At 36.7% G+C, this 23,409-nt stretch overlaps 1 protein-coding gene and 1 long non-coding RNA gene across 20 annotated transcripts in view; one reads left to right on the top strand and one right to left on the bottom strand.

Annotated features, from left to right (window-relative positions):
- The window catches only part of PDE4D (phosphodiesterase 4D), a 1,385,565-nt gene that overhangs the window by 972,806 nt on the left and 389,350 nt on the right, over nucleotides 1-23,409 (top strand). The window contains exon 1 of one of the 19 annotated variants that reach the window (XM_077897898.1): nucleotides 6,624-6,763. The exons of the other annotated variants lie outside the window; for them this stretch is intronic. Coding sequence (XP_077754024.1) covers nucleotides 6,639-6,763 — 125 coding nt within the window. The 5' untranslated portion in view covers nucleotides 6,624-6,638. Of the gene's footprint in view, nucleotides 1-6,623; nucleotides 6,764-23,409 lie in introns of those variants that run through there. 19 annotated transcript variants of the gene reach the window in all.
- LOC144314119 (uncharacterized) lies at nucleotides 12,570-18,269 on the bottom strand. The gene is made up of 3 exons (XR_013379801.1): nucleotides 18,171-18,269; nucleotides 16,622-16,791; nucleotides 12,570-12,684 (listed from the first exon to the last, which is right to left on the bottom strand). It is a non-coding gene; the product is annotated as an uncharacterized LOC144314119 (long non-coding RNA).

Raw genomic sequence — 23,409 nt, 5'->3', positions numbered from 1 at the left:
ATTAGCTGGATTTAGAATACTCAACATTCTTATTATTATAAATAAATTATTTTTTCCAATGTCAGTAAGACCTCTATCTCCTTTATTTGTATTTACAATTATCCTATTGTCCTCCCTTATTTTAGTACATTTTCAAAGTACTGCCATTGCCAAAATTTACAGATTTGTTTTCATTGAAATATATTTCCTAATAATTAATAAGGGAGCAACTGATGGAATAAATTTTGGAAAAGAGTTCTATGGTCTATAAATCTCATCCATACTGTGCTTTATTATTAGCTTTAGTCCCAAAGGATATACAGATTTTAGGGCCTCCATTATTTACAAGAACTATATTCTCTTTTAGTTCACTAATCAAATTGGAGTAATTCTTGGCTACTCCTATAGCTGTACATGAAGACATGCAAAAATGCCACAGACACCAAGCACAAAGAAAAAGTCATCAATATTTTTATTCTCTGTTATGTAATTTGCTAATTGATCACAATCAATATTTTTTATTTTTAGTTGATAGAATCCAAATTTTGAAATTATAGTGACAATCCTATTTTTGTTATTAAAATAGTAACACAAAAGACATCTAGAATATTTAGATAACATAGATAAGGAGAAGAAAATTATAATCATGCATTTTTTCCTATCCAGATATTTTTTTTTCTATTCTATGTATATTATTCTTTTTATTCTTTTGTTTTTCAATATATGAATATATTTTTCCTTGGTTAAAAATCATTCCATTCTGTTATAGTATCTTATAACTTAACTTTTTACTAAATTGATGTTTTTGAAAACTTCTCCATATCCTTAGTATTATTTTGAAAACATAATTCCCACATTGTCACATGAAATGCTTTGTATTCATAAGTTCATATGGAGTGTCATGTTCTTTATCCATACTTCACTGACAATTCAGAGCAAATATTAGTATAATAAAAACTCTGATAATCCCTGCTTCCTTATATAAGTCTATCTGTCTTTGTTCAACCTAGAATTTCCCAAATGTATGTAACTTTCGAATTCATGTGTGTGTTTCTCTGTGCTTATGTGTTTAAGTTACTTATTAGAATATTTTAGTATAGACTTATAAAAGTATTTCAGCACACTTTAATGGGTTTACTTACTTTGAATAGATATTCCATATTTTTATTTAAGCATTTGGACATTAAGGATGTTTTAGTATTTTGGAAAATACTGTGAACTTCTGGAATTCCTTTTTGAATGAAGCCATTTTTTACAAGCTTTGTGAAATGTAATATGTGTAATATTTAAGAAGTGAGCTATCAGAAAAGTAATTTTTTTGTTTTTTGTTTCTTTAAAGATTTTATTGATTCATGAGAGATGCAGAGAGAGAGGCAGAGACATAAGCAGAGGGAGGAGAGAAGCAGGCTCAATGCAGGGAGCCCAATATGGGACTCGATCCCGAGATCCTGGGATCATACCCTGAGCAGAAGGCAGACACCCAACCATTGAGCCACCCAGGCATCCCAAAAGTCAAATGTTTTAAAACAAGTAGCTAACCCTTAGTAGGGCAAAATTGATTAATTAATTAATTTTGAATTTGCCTGTTATATTATCAAAGCATAGAACATGATTAAATAGAGCCACAATTACAAGTTTATTCAATAAGCTGAATAACTGAACTGAAATAACTACTTTTGATCATTTTTATTTACTGAACCCAAACTGCCAACCCAGATAGACACATCTCCATCACCTCCAGCTAAAATCTGTATATATCCACCACTCCCTGAGAAGAGATGTTGCTCTCATATTATGGTGGGAGCTCTTTGTGAAATATTTCTGTTTGCTAGCATACAGTGAATAGCACCACTGCTTCCAATGTATTTCAGTAGCAAATATTTTTATTATTATTATGGAGGAGTAGCTAAGTGAGGAAGTTAAGGAGAGAGTTAAGCAGGTCTTTGGAACGTCCAGCACCTTGTAATTTCAGCTACCTTATTTAACAAATAAGTGGTGTTCTGGGCTCTTGGTCACACAGTACAAATAGAGCAGAATACCTGCCCTCCAGAAACTATAGTTCCCTGGTGAAGAGTGCATAAGTGTAGGAACAGCTATGAAACTATGTGCTCTGGTCATATGTAGATGGAGAAAATAGACAAGAAGCATCTCAATGAAACTAAGGAATGGAGAATGTTTTGGGGGAAGAGAGGGCACTTAGGAACAGCCACTCATAGAAGGGAGACAAAAATGTTCTGCTCAAGAGGGCTTATGTTCTTTGAAGGGCCCATGGTGTGAAAGAGCAGCCTGTGCACAGGACACTCCCAGGGTTACTTGTGGCAGATACAGGAGAGGAAGTCGGAGCATGGCTGGAGGGAATCCCTATGCTAAACTTTTGGAACTTAAATTTTGAACTTCATCACTAAATAAATGGAAAGCCATTGAATGATTCCAAGCAAAAAGAATCACATATTCAGATTTCCATTTTATAATGATCCACATGGCATTCAAGTGAAGGATAGAATTAAGGAGGAGAAGGCTGAAAGTATTAACTCTAAGCAACTTATGGGGAAAAAAGAGATAGATAAGAGAGATAGTAAGGAAATTATGATCTGTAGAGAAGGATTACATAGTCTGGTTTTTGGAGCCAGATTAACTGGTTGCTAACTCTGACTCTACCAATTAACATGCTGTGGTGACCTGGGGCAGGGGTTTCATTCCTCCTTTGCCTTGTTTTGCTCATCTACAAAATAAGCATGGAAATGGTGTTTATTCATGGAATTTTATTAAATTAAAGGAGCGAATTACTACCATTAACGATGTCCGGCACTATAAAAATAACCTGATCGATTTGTTAGCTATTATTTATTGATTCCATTAATTCTATTGTTAAGGTAATGTTGTTGTAATACTATAACATTATTAAATTTTTATAATATTGCAATATAGTATTCTTAATATATTACCTAACATTTATGTCTTTAGGATTTGTGGTTTGATTAGAAGTGATTGTTTTATGGTAGGTTGAATGGGGATAGCATCAGAGAACAGAGAAAGAAATGGATTTTGAGGGTAGAGAAAGAGAATGGATGTGAATTACATTATAAATGCTGGAATGAGGTACCTGTAGGACTTCCAAATGGAATTTTCTCATGAACATTTGATTATAACAGCAGAAAGGTATGGGTTGTGGAAAAACATGTGCAAGTTTTCAACCCCAGGATTATTACTCTTCAGTGTGGGTGTGGCAGAGAATACAGAGTGCAGCAAGCAAAGAAGTCCTTTCCAGCCACAATCAAGGGGAAATGATCCAGTTAATTCTTATTCTGTGACACAGTCCTGAACAAATGACATTCTCATGTCCTGAAAGAATTCCTCCAGCTTTTCAGATTGCCAAACTCAGGCCAAATTAGAGCTCATAGCTGAACGAATCATCTTTAATAAATATTGGAATTATTAGAAAAGTCCTGTGGTCTCAAAATGTTCCTTGCTAGCAATTGCTTTCAATAACTGTTAAGGAGATTACTAACATCCCAAACCTCTAGTGTACTGAAAAATACTAATGTTCTAGATAGGCTAGTGTGATACCCGCCCTTGTTTGAATGTTCTCAAGAGCTTACAATCATGGGAGTGATGAGTGAGATTTGATGCTATACCCATCCCACCACATAATCTCAGTATGCAAAAGCAAACAAAGCATCAGTGTGTAGGCCTGGCCATTCCTTGGTGTGATTTGAGCCCTATTTTGCTGTAAATCATGTAATAGACCATGGTTCTAATCTGTAGATGAATTTAGGTTCCCCAGTGTTGTTTTTATTTTCCCAAAGGAAAAGTCTCCAAGTGCCTCCAGCCAGCCTCAGAGAGAGAGAATTGTGGAAGACAGGATGATTTGAATTTTCCTCAGAGGTCACTCTCTGCTAATTGGCCAGTGTTCTCAGAAATTCTAGATTCTTGTAAGGGTGGATTTTAGCAGTAATCTCTTCTCATCCCAATTTAAGTACAAATAATGCCCATGAGACCCTGCCAGGCTCATGGTAAATCATTGACCAGGTACAAGCAAAAATGTTCCTGCTAAGAAAACCAAGGAATTTTACCCATCACAGGACACGTACTTCCCTCCCATAGAAGTTTATGTCCTACCTTTCACTTTTTTATTTTTATCCTTTTCTTACGTTTCACTTTTTAAATTTTTATCCATTTTAGGAAATTCTTACGTGAAGCAGCTCTTATTCTCTAATACTGGACAAAGACCCCTAAATCAGCTTGCAGATAAAAAGTACTGCCCATTTATTCTTAGGACTCTAAGACGAGGCAGTAGGTACAAAGGCCTCCTAAATTCAAAACCTGTAAACTATACATAGTTGTGCGTCACAATTAAGTAGTACTCATTAAGCACTACCTCCACACTGTAAGATTATGTAACTTGCCCAAAATTATGAAATGTTATCCTGATTAAGAAAGATATACTGAAGAGTGGAAACATAGCTGGGTCTCCCCCGATATTTTATCTTCCTTAATTATCCAAATTAAACAACAAATTTTTGCTATGTTTTGCTTGGCTTTTCTTAATTTTAATGTAGAGTCCAGACTTCTGGCTGGTAGATTTTAGTTCAGATAGGCTGCTCGTACCTTTACAGGCACCTTGGTGACGGTTTTGTATTAGCCAGGAACTATGTGCAATCCCTGGGCATTTTGGAAAGCTGGCTTTGAACATCAACAGATAGTGTTGTTAGAGTGTGGGGAAATGGACATCTTTCTACATGACTTGTGAGAGTGTGAACTACTGTAGCCTGTTAAAGAGAAAACTGTATCCAGAAATAAAAGCACCGACTAGTAAGAAAATATATAGATATAGATATATGTATTTAAAGATTTTATTTATTTATTCATGTGACTCACAGAGAGTCAGAGACATAGGCAGAGAAAGAAGCAGTCTCCCTTCAGGGAGCCTGATGCGAGACTCGATCCCAAGACCCTGGGATCACAACTTGAGCCAAAGGCAGTCATACAACCACTGAGCCACCCAGGCGCCCACCAGTAAGAATATATTAAGAAATGTGTTTATCGTTTGTAGAAGTTCAAAATTATGTGTTCCCCAGTAAAGAATTGGGTGAATAAATAGTGCATCTATTCTATAGAATCTTAGGTAACTATTAAAAAGAACACACTCTATGCGTTTGTTGAAAAATTATCCATGATTTTTTTAAGTACAAAAATATTTAGAGAGTATTATATATACTATAAGCCTAGTTCGCACAAAAAGGAGGGAGAAATGTGTCAGTGTGTGTGTCTGTGTATATATTATGGGTCTACCTATCTATTGATATAATTAGCATTAAAAAGGTAGGATTGATAGGAGGGAAAAGATGAGCATTTTTATTTGTACACCTCTGTCATTTGAGATGTTAAAATGAGTGTGCTTCATTTCACTATAAAAATATATATAAAAAAGAGAATCATTAGCTAGAAATGCTTATTGTGAGCTAGAAAACTATCTTCCCTTTTGAACTTAAAAAAATTCTGAATTTAAATGATGTCTGTTATTTAAACCCCAACAGTATCTGAATTTGGGCACTACACAAAAGAATATAGCTTTCTCTCAGCAACTTCGTGTTTGCTCAGGTTCTGGACTCTTAAATAAATAGGTTGTGTTTATTTAAATCCTAGATAAGAAATCATTTTCAAATATAAAAATGACCCTTCATGGTACTCTGAACTCCTCCAATCTGTAGGCTCCACACCAGAGCCTCAGTGGTTCTGTTGCTAGAACTTAGGAAATGGGATAAGAACTGGTGGGAGCTGTGGGCTAATTAAAGCTAGAACTTTGCTCTGACTTCTGCTGCCTTCAGTATCATTTACAATTTCGCCAATCTGTCTCTCGTTGTTATGAAAAACTGACTTACATACAGTTGTTAAAGAATATCCTATCAATTTTTCCATAGGTCTTAATCCAGGGATCCAGATAGTGGTTGATTTCCTACAAAATGTTTCTAATAAGGAAAAAAAAAAATCAGTATCAAAGTCAAAGTGTTAGTGTATAAAGGCCTTGGATCACAATTTTTCTGTTCCTGAGGGGCTGAGTTCAGTTGTATTGTGAACAGTAATTTATAAATAAGAACCCACAATTTTTTTGACCAGAAAATTGGAAAGGCATCCGCAATCATTTCTGTCTCATTTTCTACATATCTATAATCAATTTAACAAACAATTCTCCCCTCATGAAAATATACCAAATAATTGATTATTTCCTCCCTGTCAGATGCATGCTTGGTGTGTAGGTAAATAACTGATTTCCCAACCCCTGTTACATTAGGTTGATGTTCTTTTAGACATTAGACACAAATGGATTAAACCTTGCTGCCTTCTCAGAGATTTGGTTGGAGTGGAAAGAGGGTTTTTGTGAAGCTACAGAATTTCTACTTCATCTGCTCAGCCAGTAATTGGTCACAGCCCAACTCTGGTTAGAAATAAGCAACTAGCTTCCTGTGTCCATGAACAGAAAATAAGGTAGTGCATGTAGCCCGGGAGAAATACGCGTTTACTTTTGAAGAAAGGCAGCACCCAGCGACCAGTGAGCAGCATATGTCAGAAATCCATTATGTGACATGTTCTTTCCAGCGTTCCCAGGAATGCTGGTCTGACTACTAAGATTTGTTTTTACTTCCTGTCTTTTGGATAAAATGAGTTTGCCAACGGGCTGTGAGTACCTAACGCTGGGGAAGGTAGCTAGATTCCGAAGCCCTTATGTTCATGGATCGCCTTATGCAATCAACAAGCCAATTGATATTAAGCCACAGAGGAGACGGTAACTGCTTTCCTTTCTTCTAGCTTTTTGTCAGTGAAATTGTGTTTTGTTACCCTTTGGTAGCTGCTTTGGAGGTCCGGTGAGGTGGGAGGGTCACGGTGAGAGATTAATTTTAAAATTCAGCATACTGAACTGGTGGGGAAAAAAAAAATTAACCAAGGGAAAAGCTGGAAAATATTCTTAGCTGATCAGCAAACGCTGATCTGGTTTCAGGGTCTGTAGATTTTTAGGTTTTGAGACATTGTTAGTGTTTGTACTACCCTCAGAATCATCCATAATGAATATTTGACATAGGACTTAGCCGAATAATGGATATATTTGTTAATGGCTCTTTTTACCAAATACCCAGTGTCTTGTGATCTGCCCATAACATTCCTCAAAGCCAGTGTGCAATAAATATGTTAAAATTCTACTAAAATCATTAATTTTTATGTGGTCACCATGGAGGCAAGAATAGGGATAGACATTTTTCCTCTAAAGGAAATATCATTTCCCACATCACACACGCACATGCACATGCACACACACATGTGTGCGCGCGCACACACACACACACTACACAGTCAAGCTTAGGCTGTGTAAGTAGGAATCTCAGAGGTGAGCTCAGTGTTTTCATTAGAAGGAAAGAGTATGTGCAGTAAGTAAACCTGTTATGTCTTCCAGCATTTTTATGCAGTGTCAGAACAGGGATGATATGTTTGACTCCTGAGTCCAGAAATCATCCCTCAGTTTTGGTTTTAAACAAAGTCATTTTACTTCAGCATTTCACAGTGAACATCAGAAGCATTTTATAAGGATGTTCCATTCTGTTTATGAAAATGCCAGCTCTCTCTCAGTTGATGAATTCTTGGAAGAAAAATCTATAATTCTAAAACTAACATATTTTGTTGAAGATTATCATTATTATCTTACTCTTCTACTTTCTTTTTCTAGTAGAAACAAACCCACATACAAACCCACAGAGGGAGCATACATTTTGCCAGGTTTGACCTGTTTATAAACATCAAGTAACATTCACACATTTGATTGATTTAAAAATGTTTTTAAAAACAGTTTTCAAGCCTTCAGAAATGCCTTGGGGTTAGTTTTTCAACTAAAGAAAAAAAAGAGGGGGTGAGAGGTTATGATTTGAAGGGACTGAACTTTTTAAATGTTTTTTTGTGGGAAAATATCTTATTCTTTTTCCCAGGGTATCAAGGTTTTTCTGTCCAGGTCTAGCACCATCTGAATTTATAACAGGCTAATAGAAAATAACTATTTTAAGATACTTCAGGAAAACATGTCCTGAGACACATGATATGTTTCAGTTGCTGTCTTCCCACTCCCTTCTGTAATTAGGGATGTGATACAACAAACCCTCTAAGTGGCCAAGTCTGCGTGTAGATGCTGTGTACCTATTCATGTTTCCTTATTCTTTTTCTGCTTAAAAGTAATCAACTTTCTATATAAGTCAGAGGAGTTATATGTTTATGTAAACTGATGTATTTGTGCATATTATGTAGACTCTCCACATACTATATTATAACCAGGCAATTTCATTTCAGACTTACCCCCAATTAGTTTTTATATTGAGCATCACATTGTATTTTACAAGCAGGCACTCTTGCAAGACATTTGGCAATAACCAGCCTTCTGTAGCATAGACCTTGAAATGTAAAAATGTCAGGTCTGACTTTTCTTTTAGCTTAATACAATGCTTTTATAGAGAGAGTAAATCAAATAGAAGACTTTTGTGAAAAGATGTGTAATCATTAAATCATTATATTTAGAGCTTTTATCCCATGGGAGTGTGACAACAAACATGTAATGGAAACAGAGGTTGGAGGGGGTAGATTAATGAATGAAGATCCAAATCATAGAGAATATATTTTTACCCTGTAATTCATTTTTTAAAGTTGTACATTTTAAAACCTTTATTTGAACTTCTTTCTAGTCTGCCAAGAAAACAATACACCTGGAATGGTGGTAGGTTAGCATCCTAGAACCACTAAAATCTATCCCAAATTAAAGTTTTCAGGAATTCTTGCTAGCAGGCATCCAATACTTATCAAAAATAGCATGTTTAGGTTTATTTTCATGTAGTCACAGTTGTGCTCTTTGACCAAAAGGAGGTTGCTTTCTTAATTGGAGGAAGGAAGGAGGGAGGCAGGGATAGTAGGGAGAAGGGAGGAAGGGGATAAAAAGAAAAATCTAAAGAAGAGGGACTATGTGTTGGTGTTGTAACCTATGCAATACAGCATAAAACTGAAGTAATAAAAAAAATTGGCTTTTCACTAAATTGGGAAAATAAAGAAGGAAATCTAATCATATATGCAAAATATAGCTCAATTTAAATCCAAATCTATCCTTATTTATAATTCCTTTTTGGAAAGAACAGCATGTTTTCTTGGAACACAGAGAAATCATTTCCACATTAAAAATAAGCTGTATTAGAAGTGTGACCACATGGTCATTTAATAGTTCTTAATTTTTATTTCAAGCATCAGTGAAGACATTAACAAAGCAGTTAACACCGCTAAAACTTAATTAAGCTCAATGTTGAAGAGAATGGCAGTCCTACCATCTGTGATCCTAATGATTTTCCGTATTCTTGAGTTTAAATTTTTTTCTTTTTAATTGTGTGTACATCCACAAACTGTAGACTCTATTTTTACTCCTGAAACAAATATAATTTCCTTTTAATTTTATAAAACTTGGATGTCTTAATTTTAATACACAGAAATTGAGTGATCAGATTTAACCTAGCTCGTCCACTCCCTTCTCACCCAATTAGGCTGAAGAGTTTTTAAGCGTATAGATCATGCCTTGTTTATTGTTATATCTTTAGTGCCCAGCAAAGAGCCCAGCACAGATCAGACAACAAATGTTTAATAAATAAGTGATGAGAAAGTGTATGTTACCCATCTTGGCATAGGTAGATGTATCACTTCCCTGGGTGCCACCATATAGAGTCTTTGGCACCATATAGAGTCAGTTGTGCTGTCCTTATTTACCTATAGAAGCTACATGCAGCAGTGACTTTAGACAACTGACTTAAGTGGTTGGGGATCACAGCTTTTGTTGTTACCAATTACCAATTACCAACAAGAATGCATAAAATAAGTTACCAAAATTATGAAATAGAAGCCCTGGTTCTGTTCATTCTGCTAAAATGTAAAACTCACAGAAATGTTTATCAAACTAGAAAACAAAGTAAGAGGAGTGAAGAGATGAGACAGGGGTGGCTAGCACCCCAACGTTGTAGAAAGTGACTGTGCTCTAGTGCACTGCCTTTCACAGCCAAGTGTGACACTGGGTCTCCACCAGCCCTCTGCCCAGACGTTCAGTGCCTCTACCCAGAGTTGTTGCTGGCTCCTCCTTGTTCCCATCTGCTCCTCTCATACACTTTCTGGCCTCTCTTTCTCTAAATCCTGTAGGTAGGCTTGTTCTATCTATTATTGCTGGGATTAGGAAAAAACAGGATACAAGAAGCCAAAAGACAGGAATAAAAATAATGAGTTTGAGGATATGTTAATCAGCCCATTTATCTTTGGGGCAAAATTATAAAATTGCAGACTTACATGTTGGAGCAGTCATCAAGCTATCCGTTGGCTCAAACGGTATAGTATTTTGCTAGGACTGCCATAACAAAACACTACTGGCTGCGTAGCTTAAGCAATAGAAATTTATTTTCTCACAGCTCTAGAGCTGGCAGTTCAAGATCAATGTATCAACCTGTTTGGTCTCTCCTGAGGCCACTGTCCTTGGCTTGCAGGCTTCCACCTCCTCCCTGTGCCCTCACATAATATTTCTCTGTGTGCATGTTCCCGGTATCTGTGTGTCCAAATGTACTCTTCCGATAAGAACACCAGTCAGACTAGATTAAAGCATACCCTCATGGCCTCACTGATTACCTGTTTAATGGTTCTGTCTCAGATACAGTCACATTCTGAAGTACTGGGAATTAGGGATGCAACATATGAATTTTGGGGAGACCCAGTTCAGCACATAGCGAATTGTATCCATAGAAATGATTTGCTAGTAATGAGTATAGAGGAAGATAGGAATTGTACTATGATTCCTAGGTAATCAATGACTTCATGTCCTTAAAAATGTATTTCATTACTGAGTCTGAACCTCAAGAGTGAGGCATTACAGAGTATAAAAAAATACTTCCCGCTTTTTGTACCAAAAAAACCAGTTTTGCATTATGAACAACAAATCTTTACCAAATACAACCTCTTTAATTTGGAATGTATAATCATTCAAACACTGCCTAGACCAACATTTGCTTTTCTATGGTCTTTTATTTTAAATGGGTATTAAATTACTTATCAGTGTAACCAGTGGTTCTCAACTTAGGGGAGGGGGCAGGTTACTCCAAGGGACATTTGGCAATGTTGTAGGGACATTTTTTATTTTCTTAAGTTGGGGGATGGCCGATGATATCAATATAGGTAGGGGACAGGGTTGTAGTTAGATACCATACAACACATAGGACCGCCTCTACAAAAAAAAAAAAAAAGAGTGATTTGACCCCAAATCCCATAGTACTGAGATTGAGAAACCCTTATGTAAACAAATTGGATTGAGGAGTCTTTGAAGCTCTTTGAAAGCCTTTACTTATATCCAGACTATTGATATTTTTTATGTATTCATAAAAACACTTTCTATTCTCTTTCTCGTAGCAACCAATAGATAATACTTTCTAAGCCTGGTTTAAAAAAAAAAAGACACCTGGGATCCTTGGGTGGCGCAGCGGTTTGGCGCCTGCCTTTGGCCCAGGGCGTGATCCTGGAGATCTGGGATCAAATCTCATGTTGGGCTCCCGGTGCATGGAGCCTGCTTCTCCCTCTGCCTATGTCTGCCTATCTCTCTCTCTCTCTCTCTCTCTCTCTCTCTCTCTCTCTGTGTGACTATCACAAATAAATAAAAATTAAAAAAAAAAGACACCTGCCACACTTATAAAATGTCTAAAATATTCTGTTATTCAAACTGTCCGATCTTCTGATTTGTCTGAATTAGTGGCTTTATTGCATTGTCAGGGCCTATTATTCTCTCAGTAGAGGTACTACTAAGATTTCATTACAGAAAGCAGAATAAATGATCTAATACATTCTTATAGCTGCAGGCTAGGTGCTAAACATTGATCTGCTTTTCAAAGTGAAGTGAAAAATAGTAAGTGAAATTACACAGAAGATAACAAATATTAAGTGATCACCCTATCGGCCTGGTATAACGAATCTCTGCTGGACCCTTGCCACGCATCCCCACACCTGCAAGCATGGGCTCATTGACTGTGAATGTGTGAGCCACATGTATGTTTTCTTCATAACCAGCTCATCCTAATAGCAAAGAGCACATTTCATAAAGGGAAAACTCTGAGTGAAAGGGAGTGCTTTCTTTGATGAAAGGCCCCTCTTTTCACTAAATAATATTTCTAATTATCTTTAGAAATTTTTCTAACCCTCCCTGCATCTAGGTAAAAATTGTTGGTGGTAACAGTTCATATGCGAATGTATGCCTAGCTTCCTCATTCTCTCCTCAATTCAAGTAGTACATCCAAATATCTATCCAAAGATCCTCCAAAGAACTTAAATTCAATATATTTGAAACTAAAATGACCCAGGGACCCTCATTGTCTTCCATTTCCTCCTCAATCCACGGTGAGACCAAGAAGTCCTCCTCCATGCTTCTTCCCTTTGGCCTAAATTGCTCCATCACCAGCTGGTGTCAGGTGCATTCTTTCCCCTTCCCTCTGTTGCCATCCCCAGTATGCCACCCTAAGTCAAGCCCTACTGCTCTTTTGCCTGAAAGACTGCTAACCTCATAATTGACATCTTTATTCTACTGTCATCCCTGTTCTGACTTGTCATCCACAGGCAAATTTTCTCAGATTTCCTCATGATACTTCCATGCCTATAGGAGTAGCTTTTCATTGCCTACAAAAAAAAAAAAAAAAAAAAAAAAAGTTAAAATTCCAAATGATGATGATCTACTCCCTTCTGATCTCTCTGGCCTTGTAAATTTTAATCCTCACCCACTATACTCCATATTTTAGATATAAAGAAGTACTGACCATACCTACGATTTTGCCTGTAATTCCCCTCTCCCTTTATTTTGTTAACCCCAATTGATCCTGAGATCTTTTTCACTAAGCCTTTTCTAATTCCCAAATGGGAACTTCTCCTTCAGCTAGCAGTGCTTCCTTTACTTGCATGTCTATCACAGCATTCTCCTAATGAATCTTAATCATTTGATCATTTGTATATTTCCTACCTTTCCTGCTCCTTAAGAGTGGCATGAGGGAAAAAGCTGTTTTAGGGACAATAGTGTGGTTCTGGCATGCAACATAAATCCAAATGGAAAAGTCTTAAGCCCTAGCCTAGTAGAAGCAAGTGGTATAAAATCTTCACAGGGGCAGTTTCATTACAATTACAAAATACATAAATATGTGATTACAATTGTGAGAACTGCTCAAAAGGAGGCAAGGGCCCCATAAGAGTATATGAATAGGTACCGAATATAATCTGCACATTTGGAAGATGTTCCCCTGGGGATGATGAGGATTGAAGATGAGCAACATGTTCTGTGGAGAACTGTGAATCAAGTCCTGATGTGAGCACTAAAGAAACTAAAAAGGCAAGGTGTCTGAAATATAATGAGACAGGGAGGAGGAGAGTGGCAGAAATAAAGTGCAGAAGGTAAGGAAGAAGATGGCTCTTTTTAAAAAAGCGAATCTACTAAATAATTCTTAATTTCATTTTGGAGAGAAACATTAAATAATTTAATTTATTCACTGGAGATGCAATTTAAGAATATAATATTGGTGTCTTATTTATAATTTAGGATTTTAAAACATTAAAATAAATAGTAGATAATATCTTCCAACCAAAGTTTAAAAAAAAAGTCAATTGTCCAATCCATTGCCAACTATAAGGGATAAATACAATCATAAATATTAGCCTTTGTCCATCTGCACTCACCCATCACCTAACTATAGCTGTGCTAAAAGGAGTAGAATGGGACCATTTAGAAAACTTAGAATGTTTACTCCCAGTGAGTGCAGGAGACTCTGTGTAATCACAATCCCATCCATGTGTTAGTCACATTTATACATCCAATTAGAGATGTTAAATTACTCAACACTTTGAATTTTTTTCATTGTTGTTGTTTTGTTGCTGTTACTTTTTAGCCTTCCATAGCTCTTGCACTGATCAAAATCATTTACATAGGTGAACAGGTGCAGAAAAAGGAAAGCTTCTATTATTACTTTTAATTTTACTTTGGAAACTGTGATAAATGAAGTTGTGAATTCTAACAAGACGTTCCAGGCTTGGGCTAGCACCTTGTTGTCAAACAGTTTATATATTAGTATAGAATATCTGAAGGATGCAAAAGCAAAAAAGAGTGGTGGTTTGTCGATCTACCAAAAGCCTTTGAAACAAGAGTGATGGCCGTGGACTGGATCCATAATGCTGTGTTTTCTACGGTCCTAAGAGGGACGCTACTCCAGCAAAGAAGACGGTTCTGCCCCTTGGGATAAAGAGAGGTACCCTGGAGAGAAGTTTGATGAGAAGGGACTTGCAGATGTCCAAGGGAAGGGTAATCCATTTCCCAGACAAAGTGGAATGTGCTCTGAATTTTAAAGATGGTCAGGGCTCCCTTCATGTGGTTCTTGGTGGCACATGATGTTACTCTCTTCAGAGCTTAACATCCCCAGAGAAATATTCCCTAAATGCCCAGACTCTGTTTGGCATCTATTTATATACTCTTATTGCACCATTATTTTCTTTCTAGCTGTTCTCACAATTGTAATCACATATTTGTGTATTTTGTTGGCTTAACAGCATCTTTCCACATTCAGTTATGGGACCATGGGAACAGGGTCTGAGCCTTTGTTTTAAATCACAGTTTGTCAAGTGTTTTGTACAGAGCCTGACATATAATAGGCATTCAAGTAATTCTCATGAAATTCTTTTTTCTAGCTAGGAATAAGAAAGTAATCAGAGACAAATAAATGTGTACCTTTTGGAAAAACATATTAAATTCATTTCAGCAGCTTCTAAGCCTGCATCTCAAGCCCTGACCATTCATCCCATTTAAGCTTGTGTGATACTCACAGCCTAAAACCAGGATGTTTTCATGGCCAAAATTGAACTTATTGTCTCACCCTTAAAATGCATTCATTTTCTGTGGCACTTGGGTGTCTCAGTCAGTTGAGCATCTGATTCTTGATTTTGGTTCATGTAGAGATCTCAGGGTTGTGAGGTTGAGCCCCATATCAGGCCCATGCTCTATGTGGAGTGCTTGAGTTTCTCTCTCTCTCTCTCTCTCTCTCTCTCTCTCTCTCTCAAATAAATTAATACTTTTTACAAATCTTTTTTTTTTTTCTGTTCCTTGGTTGGAAAACTTAATTGATTACTACCCACGTATCCAAGTCAGAAACACAGGAGTCACCTTACTTGCCTGCCCTTATCTCAACTCCCTCCATCATCACTGATTTCCCTTTATCTGCCACTAAATCCCTCTGTCAGTCATTTCCACTCTGTCTTAACTAATACTGCTTATGCATGTGATCTACTATCAGAGCTTCTTAAGTGATCTTTACATCACTGGTTCCAGAGACTCTACCCAGAAGGACTATATGTATGTTTGTTGGTTTCTTTTCATTACTATGGTGGGATCCACTTCTCTCCAATACCAATAAACCCTTTGGGTGGTAGATACTCAGTTCCAAAGTTTTATAATTGACCCCAAGTATAAAAAAACAAATTCCATCTTTGTGATGTTTCTTTCTGAGCAATGGCTGAGTCAGATAACAATGAATATGCCTAATATGCATGAGGAGAACATTTAAAATTCCCCTAAGATTTCTTGGAATCTGAGCTTATGATTATATGAGAATTCACAGTAAACCATGTCACAACATGTAGCCTTCGATTTATCATAATACATTAGAGATTAATGTAAGTGTATAGTATTTAGTCATTGATTTTTAATCCAAGCATAAGTCAGAAAAAAATATATATGTAAGTATAACTACAGAAGGCTCAAACTCTGTTGGACAGTCAGGAATTATTCAGGTTGCTCTTATGATGGGCATACAATTTCCCTAAATGTGTAATTTTCCTTCTAGCCCCTGACACTTTGATTCAAAATATTTTGTTTGTACTTTTACAAACAAATTTGTTTGTTTTACAAACAAATATATTTGTTTGTACTTTTATTTTTTAAAAAAAGATCTCCTTCCTTCCTTCCTTCCTTCCTTCCTACCTACCTACCTACCTACTTACCTATCTTATCCATCTTAGAGAGGGAGCAGATGTACCTACCAGTGGGAAGAGGGGCAGAAGAGGAGGGAGGGGGAAAGGGAGATAATCTCAAGCAGACCTCATGTTGAGCACAGAGCCAACAAGAGGATTGATCTCACAACCCTGAGATTATGACCTGAGTCGAAACCAAGAGTCGGACTCTTAACCAGCTGAGCCACCCAGGCACCCCTATACTGTTATTTCTGAACAATACATAATGCTACCCGATGTAAGATGAGTTAGGTAATACTGCTATTACCATGGTAACTCCTCTTGTATACAACAAGAAAGTCAAGAATACCAGCAGTTTTCCATTCTCTTTGAGCTCTCCGTCTCTTCCCTTTCCTCTCTCTCCTTTTCTCTCTTTTTCTTTCACCCCCTTCTCTCTCTCTCTCTCTTTTAGGAATTCAGATGCTATGACATTAAGAGTAACACCCTCCTGTTTTCCAGGAGAAACCTGCTTGTAGAGCCATACTCTGATACCAAGGAGTACTCAGTCATTTTAACTTGAGAGATTTTGCTTCTAATATATACATATATATCATGTACATATATACACACATACATATATGTATTGTTGTTGTTGTTAGTAAAATTTTCTTCTCTGGGGGAAAAATAATTTGAATCCTAAGGCTGATAAAAGTCAGAAATTTAGTATGATGAGCCCTGTGGAAGCAGGACATTCTAGCCCTGGGGTTACCATTGTACCTGACTCCAGGATACCTTCAAAATCACCTAAAAACAGAATAAGAAAATGAAATTTAACCTTCACATTACTGGCAGTGTTTAATGCTAAATGGCTATTTTGACTATGCCCTGCTATACTCTCCATGTCACATCTGGCAGTATAGTGGTGATTGGGGTTAACTTACTCAAGGACTATTTCTACAGACCCTCTTATCTTTCCAGGCTGTTGTGACTAAGGCTGTGCTCTAAAAGAACAATTCAATAGAGTTGCACTGTCTGAGCACTTAATGCAAATTCAAATATACATGCTAAGCAGAATGGAAGAAATAGATGAGAGAAATAACCATGTAAGTAGGACCACTCCACTTTCTTCATGTCCCACTACATTGGATGGATCTCTGTCTACTAGACTGAAGTAGGATATGTTCTTTCCCCATCACAGTTATCATAGGCCTGCCAATGTGAACATCTTGCCTTACATTTGGGTTATTTAAGGGATTATCCAAGGTAATATTAACGATACTAGATTTTTGCCACAAACATTGATGTTGGAAGTTAAGCTAAGTAAGATATGACCCCCCCTGAAGTTTGTATCACTATGCCATCAAAAGATATATCTATGTTTATAAACATCCTTATATTGAATTTAAGAAGGAATTCTGATGTTTATGTTAAGTGTAATTGGCTTTTTTTGCAGACATAAAATGATATTAAGATTACATGCATACCAGGGGAAGAAAAAAAAAAAACCCTGTCATATAGGAAAGCCTTATATGCATGAGCATCCCAGTTGATGATCTAGCTTAGCTACATTTTTCTATTCAACTTTCAGTAAATATTCATTTCATATCATGTACATGGAACTGTAGAGTTACAAAGATGGATCACACAAAGAGCCTACCCTCATGGAGCTTAGACTCTAAAGAGAGATGACGAATACTAAATATAAATAAATGATCTATGCAATTGATATGTCACCCATTAACATATTCATTCAAAAAATACTTGCTGAATGGATACTGAGTTCAAAGCTCTCTGATAGGATTACAAAACTGGGTAAGACAGATTCTCAGCTTTCAAAGAGATCACAGTGTAATTGTTCAAGCAAAACTTCAAGGAAAAATTAAATTATACCACATTTGGACTTTAATAGTCCTCTGGGAGCACACAGGGCCAAACACCACCACCAGCTGGGCTGTTCAGGGAAGACCTTATAAATGAGGTGCTGAAAAAGGATGAAGCATTCTCCTGAAAGGCAGTACTTGAAAGGGTACACTCAGCAGAGAAAGAACTCATATTATATAGCACTCCATAGTTTAGAAAGGAGATTTTCATATATCATCTCCTTTGAAATCATATCAACTGATGAGAAAACTGAGAACCTAATAAGGCTTAAGAGTTTTGGTCATGGCCATAGAGTTACTTACATGCTACAATCAGTACCCCAGCCCGAGTCATATGTACTCTGGGTTCTATTAAGCACCACAGGGAAAACAGAAGTAAAATGCTATGACAGCTCTGAAAAGGGAGAGTTTACTTCTAACTGGTGATGTCATAGAGTGCTTTATGGGCAAAATGGCATTGGGTATTGCAGTTTGTGTTTGGTTATGTGGAATTGAGAATCTGGCAAAGATATGGACACAGGAAAATAAGGGAACATTTCTAGGAAAAAATAAGTGAGTGTGGCCAGAATTTAATAAAACCGAGAAGCAATCATGGGAAATGAAATTGGAAAGAGACACTGAGATTGCATTTTATGATCATGAAAATCAAACTAAGAAATATTTTCTAGACCAAGGTGAGCTATTGAGGATTTTTGAACAGGGGAGTCCTGCAGTCTTAGTTTTGCTGGAGAATGAATAAAATGACATTAGTGAAGGCATAACTTGGAGCAGTGGAAGACTAAAGAAACTAGTAGAGGAGTTAGAAGAGTAATATACTTCAGAGGGTGCCAGTTAACACCAGATGATGGATCACAGTATTAGTTTTCATTATTCTCTCTGTATCTTCTATATTTTCTACAGTGACTATATAAAAATTTATGAGGAAAGTAATTTTTTAAAAGAGACCAGATATCTGGGGCCTAAAACAGAGTGATGCATGTTGTAATAAAATGGATAGAATTGAGACATACAGAGGAAGGATTGGCAAGACTTGAAAACTTGTGCAAGAAAAGAAAAGAGGATGTGGTTTCTGTGATGATACCTGGACATCACGATGAATCCTGGATTTCTGGCAGAAGAGTTGGACAGTGAACAGAAATGGGATTAGGAAGAGGCGGAGCAGGTTTGAGAGGAAAGATAATGATTTATTGATGTATAAATTGATCTTGAGAATTTGCCAGGACAAATTGATGAAGATGACCCAGCAGTTATCAAACCAAAAGTAAGGAGAAGTCAGGACTAGAGATGAAAACTGAAGAGGGTCAAGGAAAGATCCTTTGGGAATATCTACATTTGGAAGTTAGACTTAAGTTAACAAGGCTTAGTTTTTTCAAAGTCACAATCAATTTTTTTTGTTTATTCATTTGCAATTCAGAGCCATAATTTCACGCTGTAATATATCATGCAGACCTCTAAATGCAATTTGAATAGAAGATAAATAATTTACAGGAGCATCCAAAATAAATCAGACTTTGTTCTTAAGTATTTTATTGCTGAGATCTCTCAGATGTTGGCTAAATTGTAAAATACATAAGTTGTGAGTGCTTTGTGAAATGGCATTAATTTTTAAATTGACCGTTAATTTCTTTTTTTTTTTTAAATTTTATTTATTTTATGATAGTCACAGAGAGAGAGAGAGGCAGAGACAGAGGCAGAGGGAGAAGCAGGCTCCATGCACTGGGAGCCCGATGTGGGATTCGATCCTGGGTCTCCAGGATCGCGCCCTGGGCCAAAGGCAGGCGCCAAACCGCTGCGCCCCCCAGGGATCCCAACCGTTAATTTCAAATCAAATTGTCCTATTGAATCCTGAAACTTTTGGAACCAACAGATCCTTACAAAAAGTAAATACTAGTGAGACACAACCAACCCAATACTATTACTACATTCTCAGCAATTAATGTTAAGTGAAAATTTGTTTAAGTGGCACAATTTCCAGATATAAACCAGAATTGGATTGTTAGGGATTTGTTGATTATAGATTGAACTACCTGATTTAGAACAAAGAAGGCACCATCAAAAAGTAGTGTGCCATTCCAAAGTCACCAGAGAGAAGTCTTAGTCACACAGTGAGAATTAGCTATGAGGTTGTGTTCTATATTTCTATTGTGCTGCTTGTTTAAAAACACACACACACACACACACAACAACAACAACAACAACAACAACAAAACAACAAAAAAAACACCACAGCTTTTTCTTTTTAACCAAACATTTCTTCCTGGAAATTAAATAGGCTAGATGAGGGTATGTGTGTTATTCCTGTTTAGTACGTCAGAAAGCAGTTTTAGCAATAGTTAGATACATTATTTTCCCAGGAGCTTACCTATTTTATTGAGGCCATTTCAAATGCATTTAATGCCCTCTCTAATGGATTTGTTTATCTTTTTCCTGAAGCTCTCTTTTTCCCTTGCCCAGGGAAGTTAATTTTCATTTGCCCTAGAATGTGAGAACCTCACTGCTATAACTCATAGATTATGGCATTTTGGCATTCCATACATACCTATAATATGATATGTATATTATATATAATGTATAACTAAAATCCATAAAGAGTTTATGCTTAAATCTTTTGTATAGAGAATTGTCACAAACTAGAAATTGATTGGTAAGGAGTGAAGTCTCACTGAGACTTAATATACCATATTTTCAAAAATTGGAAGATCTCATGGAGGATGAAATATTCCATGCATGTTTCATATAAATATGGAAATACAGTTTTCTCAGAGTTTCTTATAATGGCATTTGGCTCTAAATCCACTGACCTGAATTACTCTGAGTAGATGCTAAGTATGTCAGGCAGCTGGCACAGAGAACGCAAAGAGTGCTACTCCCCTTAGCTTGCAAGAAGATGTGAATTTTCTACTTCTGACTGTGGTGAATCTGTGATGAATCAAATGTTTACTCCGACCAATTTAAAACATCTGGATGATTCTAACTTTGGGGACATATTGCTTTATATACACTGAATGCCTGTAAATTGGTAGAATTTTAGATTTCTTTTCTTGATAAATGATGCTGCCTTAATTTTTGCAATACCCAAAGATTCACAAGTGCTTAGCTATCATCCTTTCTTTTTTCCCATTTAGTTAAAATCTTCTACCTTTTATCTATCACACATGTAACTCTGAGAAGAGCAAACATCTGAATTATTATCAACAGTTCTCAAACACACCATTTATGTGTGTACACACTATCAGACTATAATCCCCCCTCCAAAAAAAAAAAATCCACTGTGGAAGGCTGTACATTGATACTGAATAACTCCTATTTTCTAGTTACTGTCTCAGAACAGCTCCAAGAGGCTCTAGTTGGGCTGTCTTCCGGGGTACTCTGGTAAATCAGTTCTAGATTGAGACTGACATGAAGATTGAGCTTGTGGTTGGAAGATAGAAAACAGCTGTGAGCTAAATTATTCACCTTTGTGAGGTAAACAAAAATAAGACACACATATAAGAGAAGGTAGTTATCACTGTTTTCCATGCAAACTGTAGAGGAGTTGACTCAGACAAAAGAGTGATGAGATCAGTAATGCAATCAGATTCAGGGCTCCCTGTCCACTGAACTAAGACAATTTCTGTATTCTTGACAAACATCCTCAAAAAATAGGAACCCCCCCCCAAAAAAAATAGGAACTCAGAACAGGAAAAGGAATAACCTGTGTCCCATTAACTATGTCAGTTGTCTTGTCATACGGTCAGCCTCTTATTTATTTATTTCTCAGTAGTTAGGCCTGGGCTGGCCAATAGAAATATTAGGTGAGCCACAACTGTAACTTTAAATTTTCTAGTACCACATTTAAAAAGTAAAAAGAAACAAGCAAGACTAATTACAACTCTGTATTTTATTTGACCCACTATACAAAAATATTACCATTTCAATTTGCAGTCAATATTTAAAACTATGATTTAGATATTTAAAATTCTTTCCCAGGGTACCTGAGTGGCTCAGTCTGTTAAACATCTGCCTTCTCAGGGCTCTGAGATCGAGCCCTGTATCGGGCTTCTTGCTCAGCGGGGAATCTGCTTCTCCTTTTCCCTCTGCCTGCTACTCCTCCTATTTGTGCTCTCTCTTCCTCTCTAATAAATACAATCTTTTTTTTTTTTTTTAAAGAAAGAAATCATGTTTAAAAAAATAAAATCCTTTCCCCGTCATAAAGTCTTGAAAATCCTGTGTATGTTTTATATGTGAATCAATTTAGAGTATACTAACTTTTCATTAATTGTACTTGAACTGTATTTAGATTTCATATAATTTATAGTCAAAAATGTAAATTACTCAACGTGTTCCAAATATACTTAAAAGTTCTCCAACAACTGAATCAATTAATGATTTAACATTAATGTTAATGTTTTAACATTTAGGCATGAATTAGTAAAAATTAAATAAGACTAAAAATTTAGTTCATCAGTCACACTAGCCCCTTTTCCAGTCTTCATAGCCTTGGGTGGCCAGGGGCTGCCATATTGGTTGACTGTCTGGCTTTGACCTCAGACTCTGCCACTCATTGACTGCATTATCTTGGGGGTGTTGGTTTCTCTTTTTTGTTGGCTTAGTTTCCTCATCTGTAAAATGGAGATAATAATAGCATCTACATTAGAAGGCTATTGTCAGAATTAAGTGAAATAATATCAATAATATACATATATGTGAATTACTTAACACAGTACCTGATACATAACAAGACCTGAAAAAAATATTAGCTTTTATTATTATTATTGTTTGTGTTGTGGTCATGTATTTGCTTTGATAATTTCACATTATCAACTTTGAGTCTTTGGTACAAGTCAAGTTCTCACCTCTTTGGGTTTGTGAAGCAGGCAGATGCTGGACCACATGAAGAAGTGTAAGCCTCTCCTGCTCCAGATCCCTATCTCCAACTGCCTAGATATCTTGCTGTCAGAGTGTCAGACTGGCTAACCTCAGTTCCCCTTTCTGCTTACATCAGCTCTTCTAAGTAGAACTCACATATATCTTTCTGGGACAGTGCTATTTTTCCATTTATCTAACCCCAGGAACTTAGAGTCATCACGGAATCCTCCTCTCTCCTCGCTCTTGTGAGCAATCGTCTGGTACTTCCAGAGGTTCAGCATAGAACCCCATGCTTTCCTGCCTTTTCATATCCACTGCCACCACCCCCTCCTCTTGCTTGGACACCTGCAGTGGTCCCCTAGTTACTGAGCTTCAGCTTCCAGTCTCTAACCATTGCAATGTGCCTATCATATGTTGCTATTGAATTAATCTTCTGAAAATGGTATTTTTTATCATATAATTCCACTGTTTAAATCCTTTCTTCACTGCTCATGACTTCTGGAATAAATCCATCTCCTCTATAAAGCCTTTCTTGACAAATTCTATGCACACGATAAGGGGTCCAAATGATAACCCCCTTGCATGTGCCACTGCATCCGCCACTCAGATGTCTACCACAGCCCGAGAGCTTTATTCCAAATAATGGGGTAACTGTGAACCCTTAGCCCCACAAAGACAGAGGCTGTTTTGTTGT

This window comes from Canis aureus, chromosome 5 (assembly GCF_053574225.1).
Source record: "Canis aureus isolate CA01 chromosome 5, VMU_Caureus_v.1.0, whole genome shotgun sequence".
NCBI lineage: Eukaryota > Metazoa > Chordata > Mammalia > Carnivora > Canidae > Canis > Canis aureus.
The sequence above is the reverse complement of the archived record's forward strand: the minus strand, read 5'-3'. Positions and strand labels throughout refer to the sequence as shown.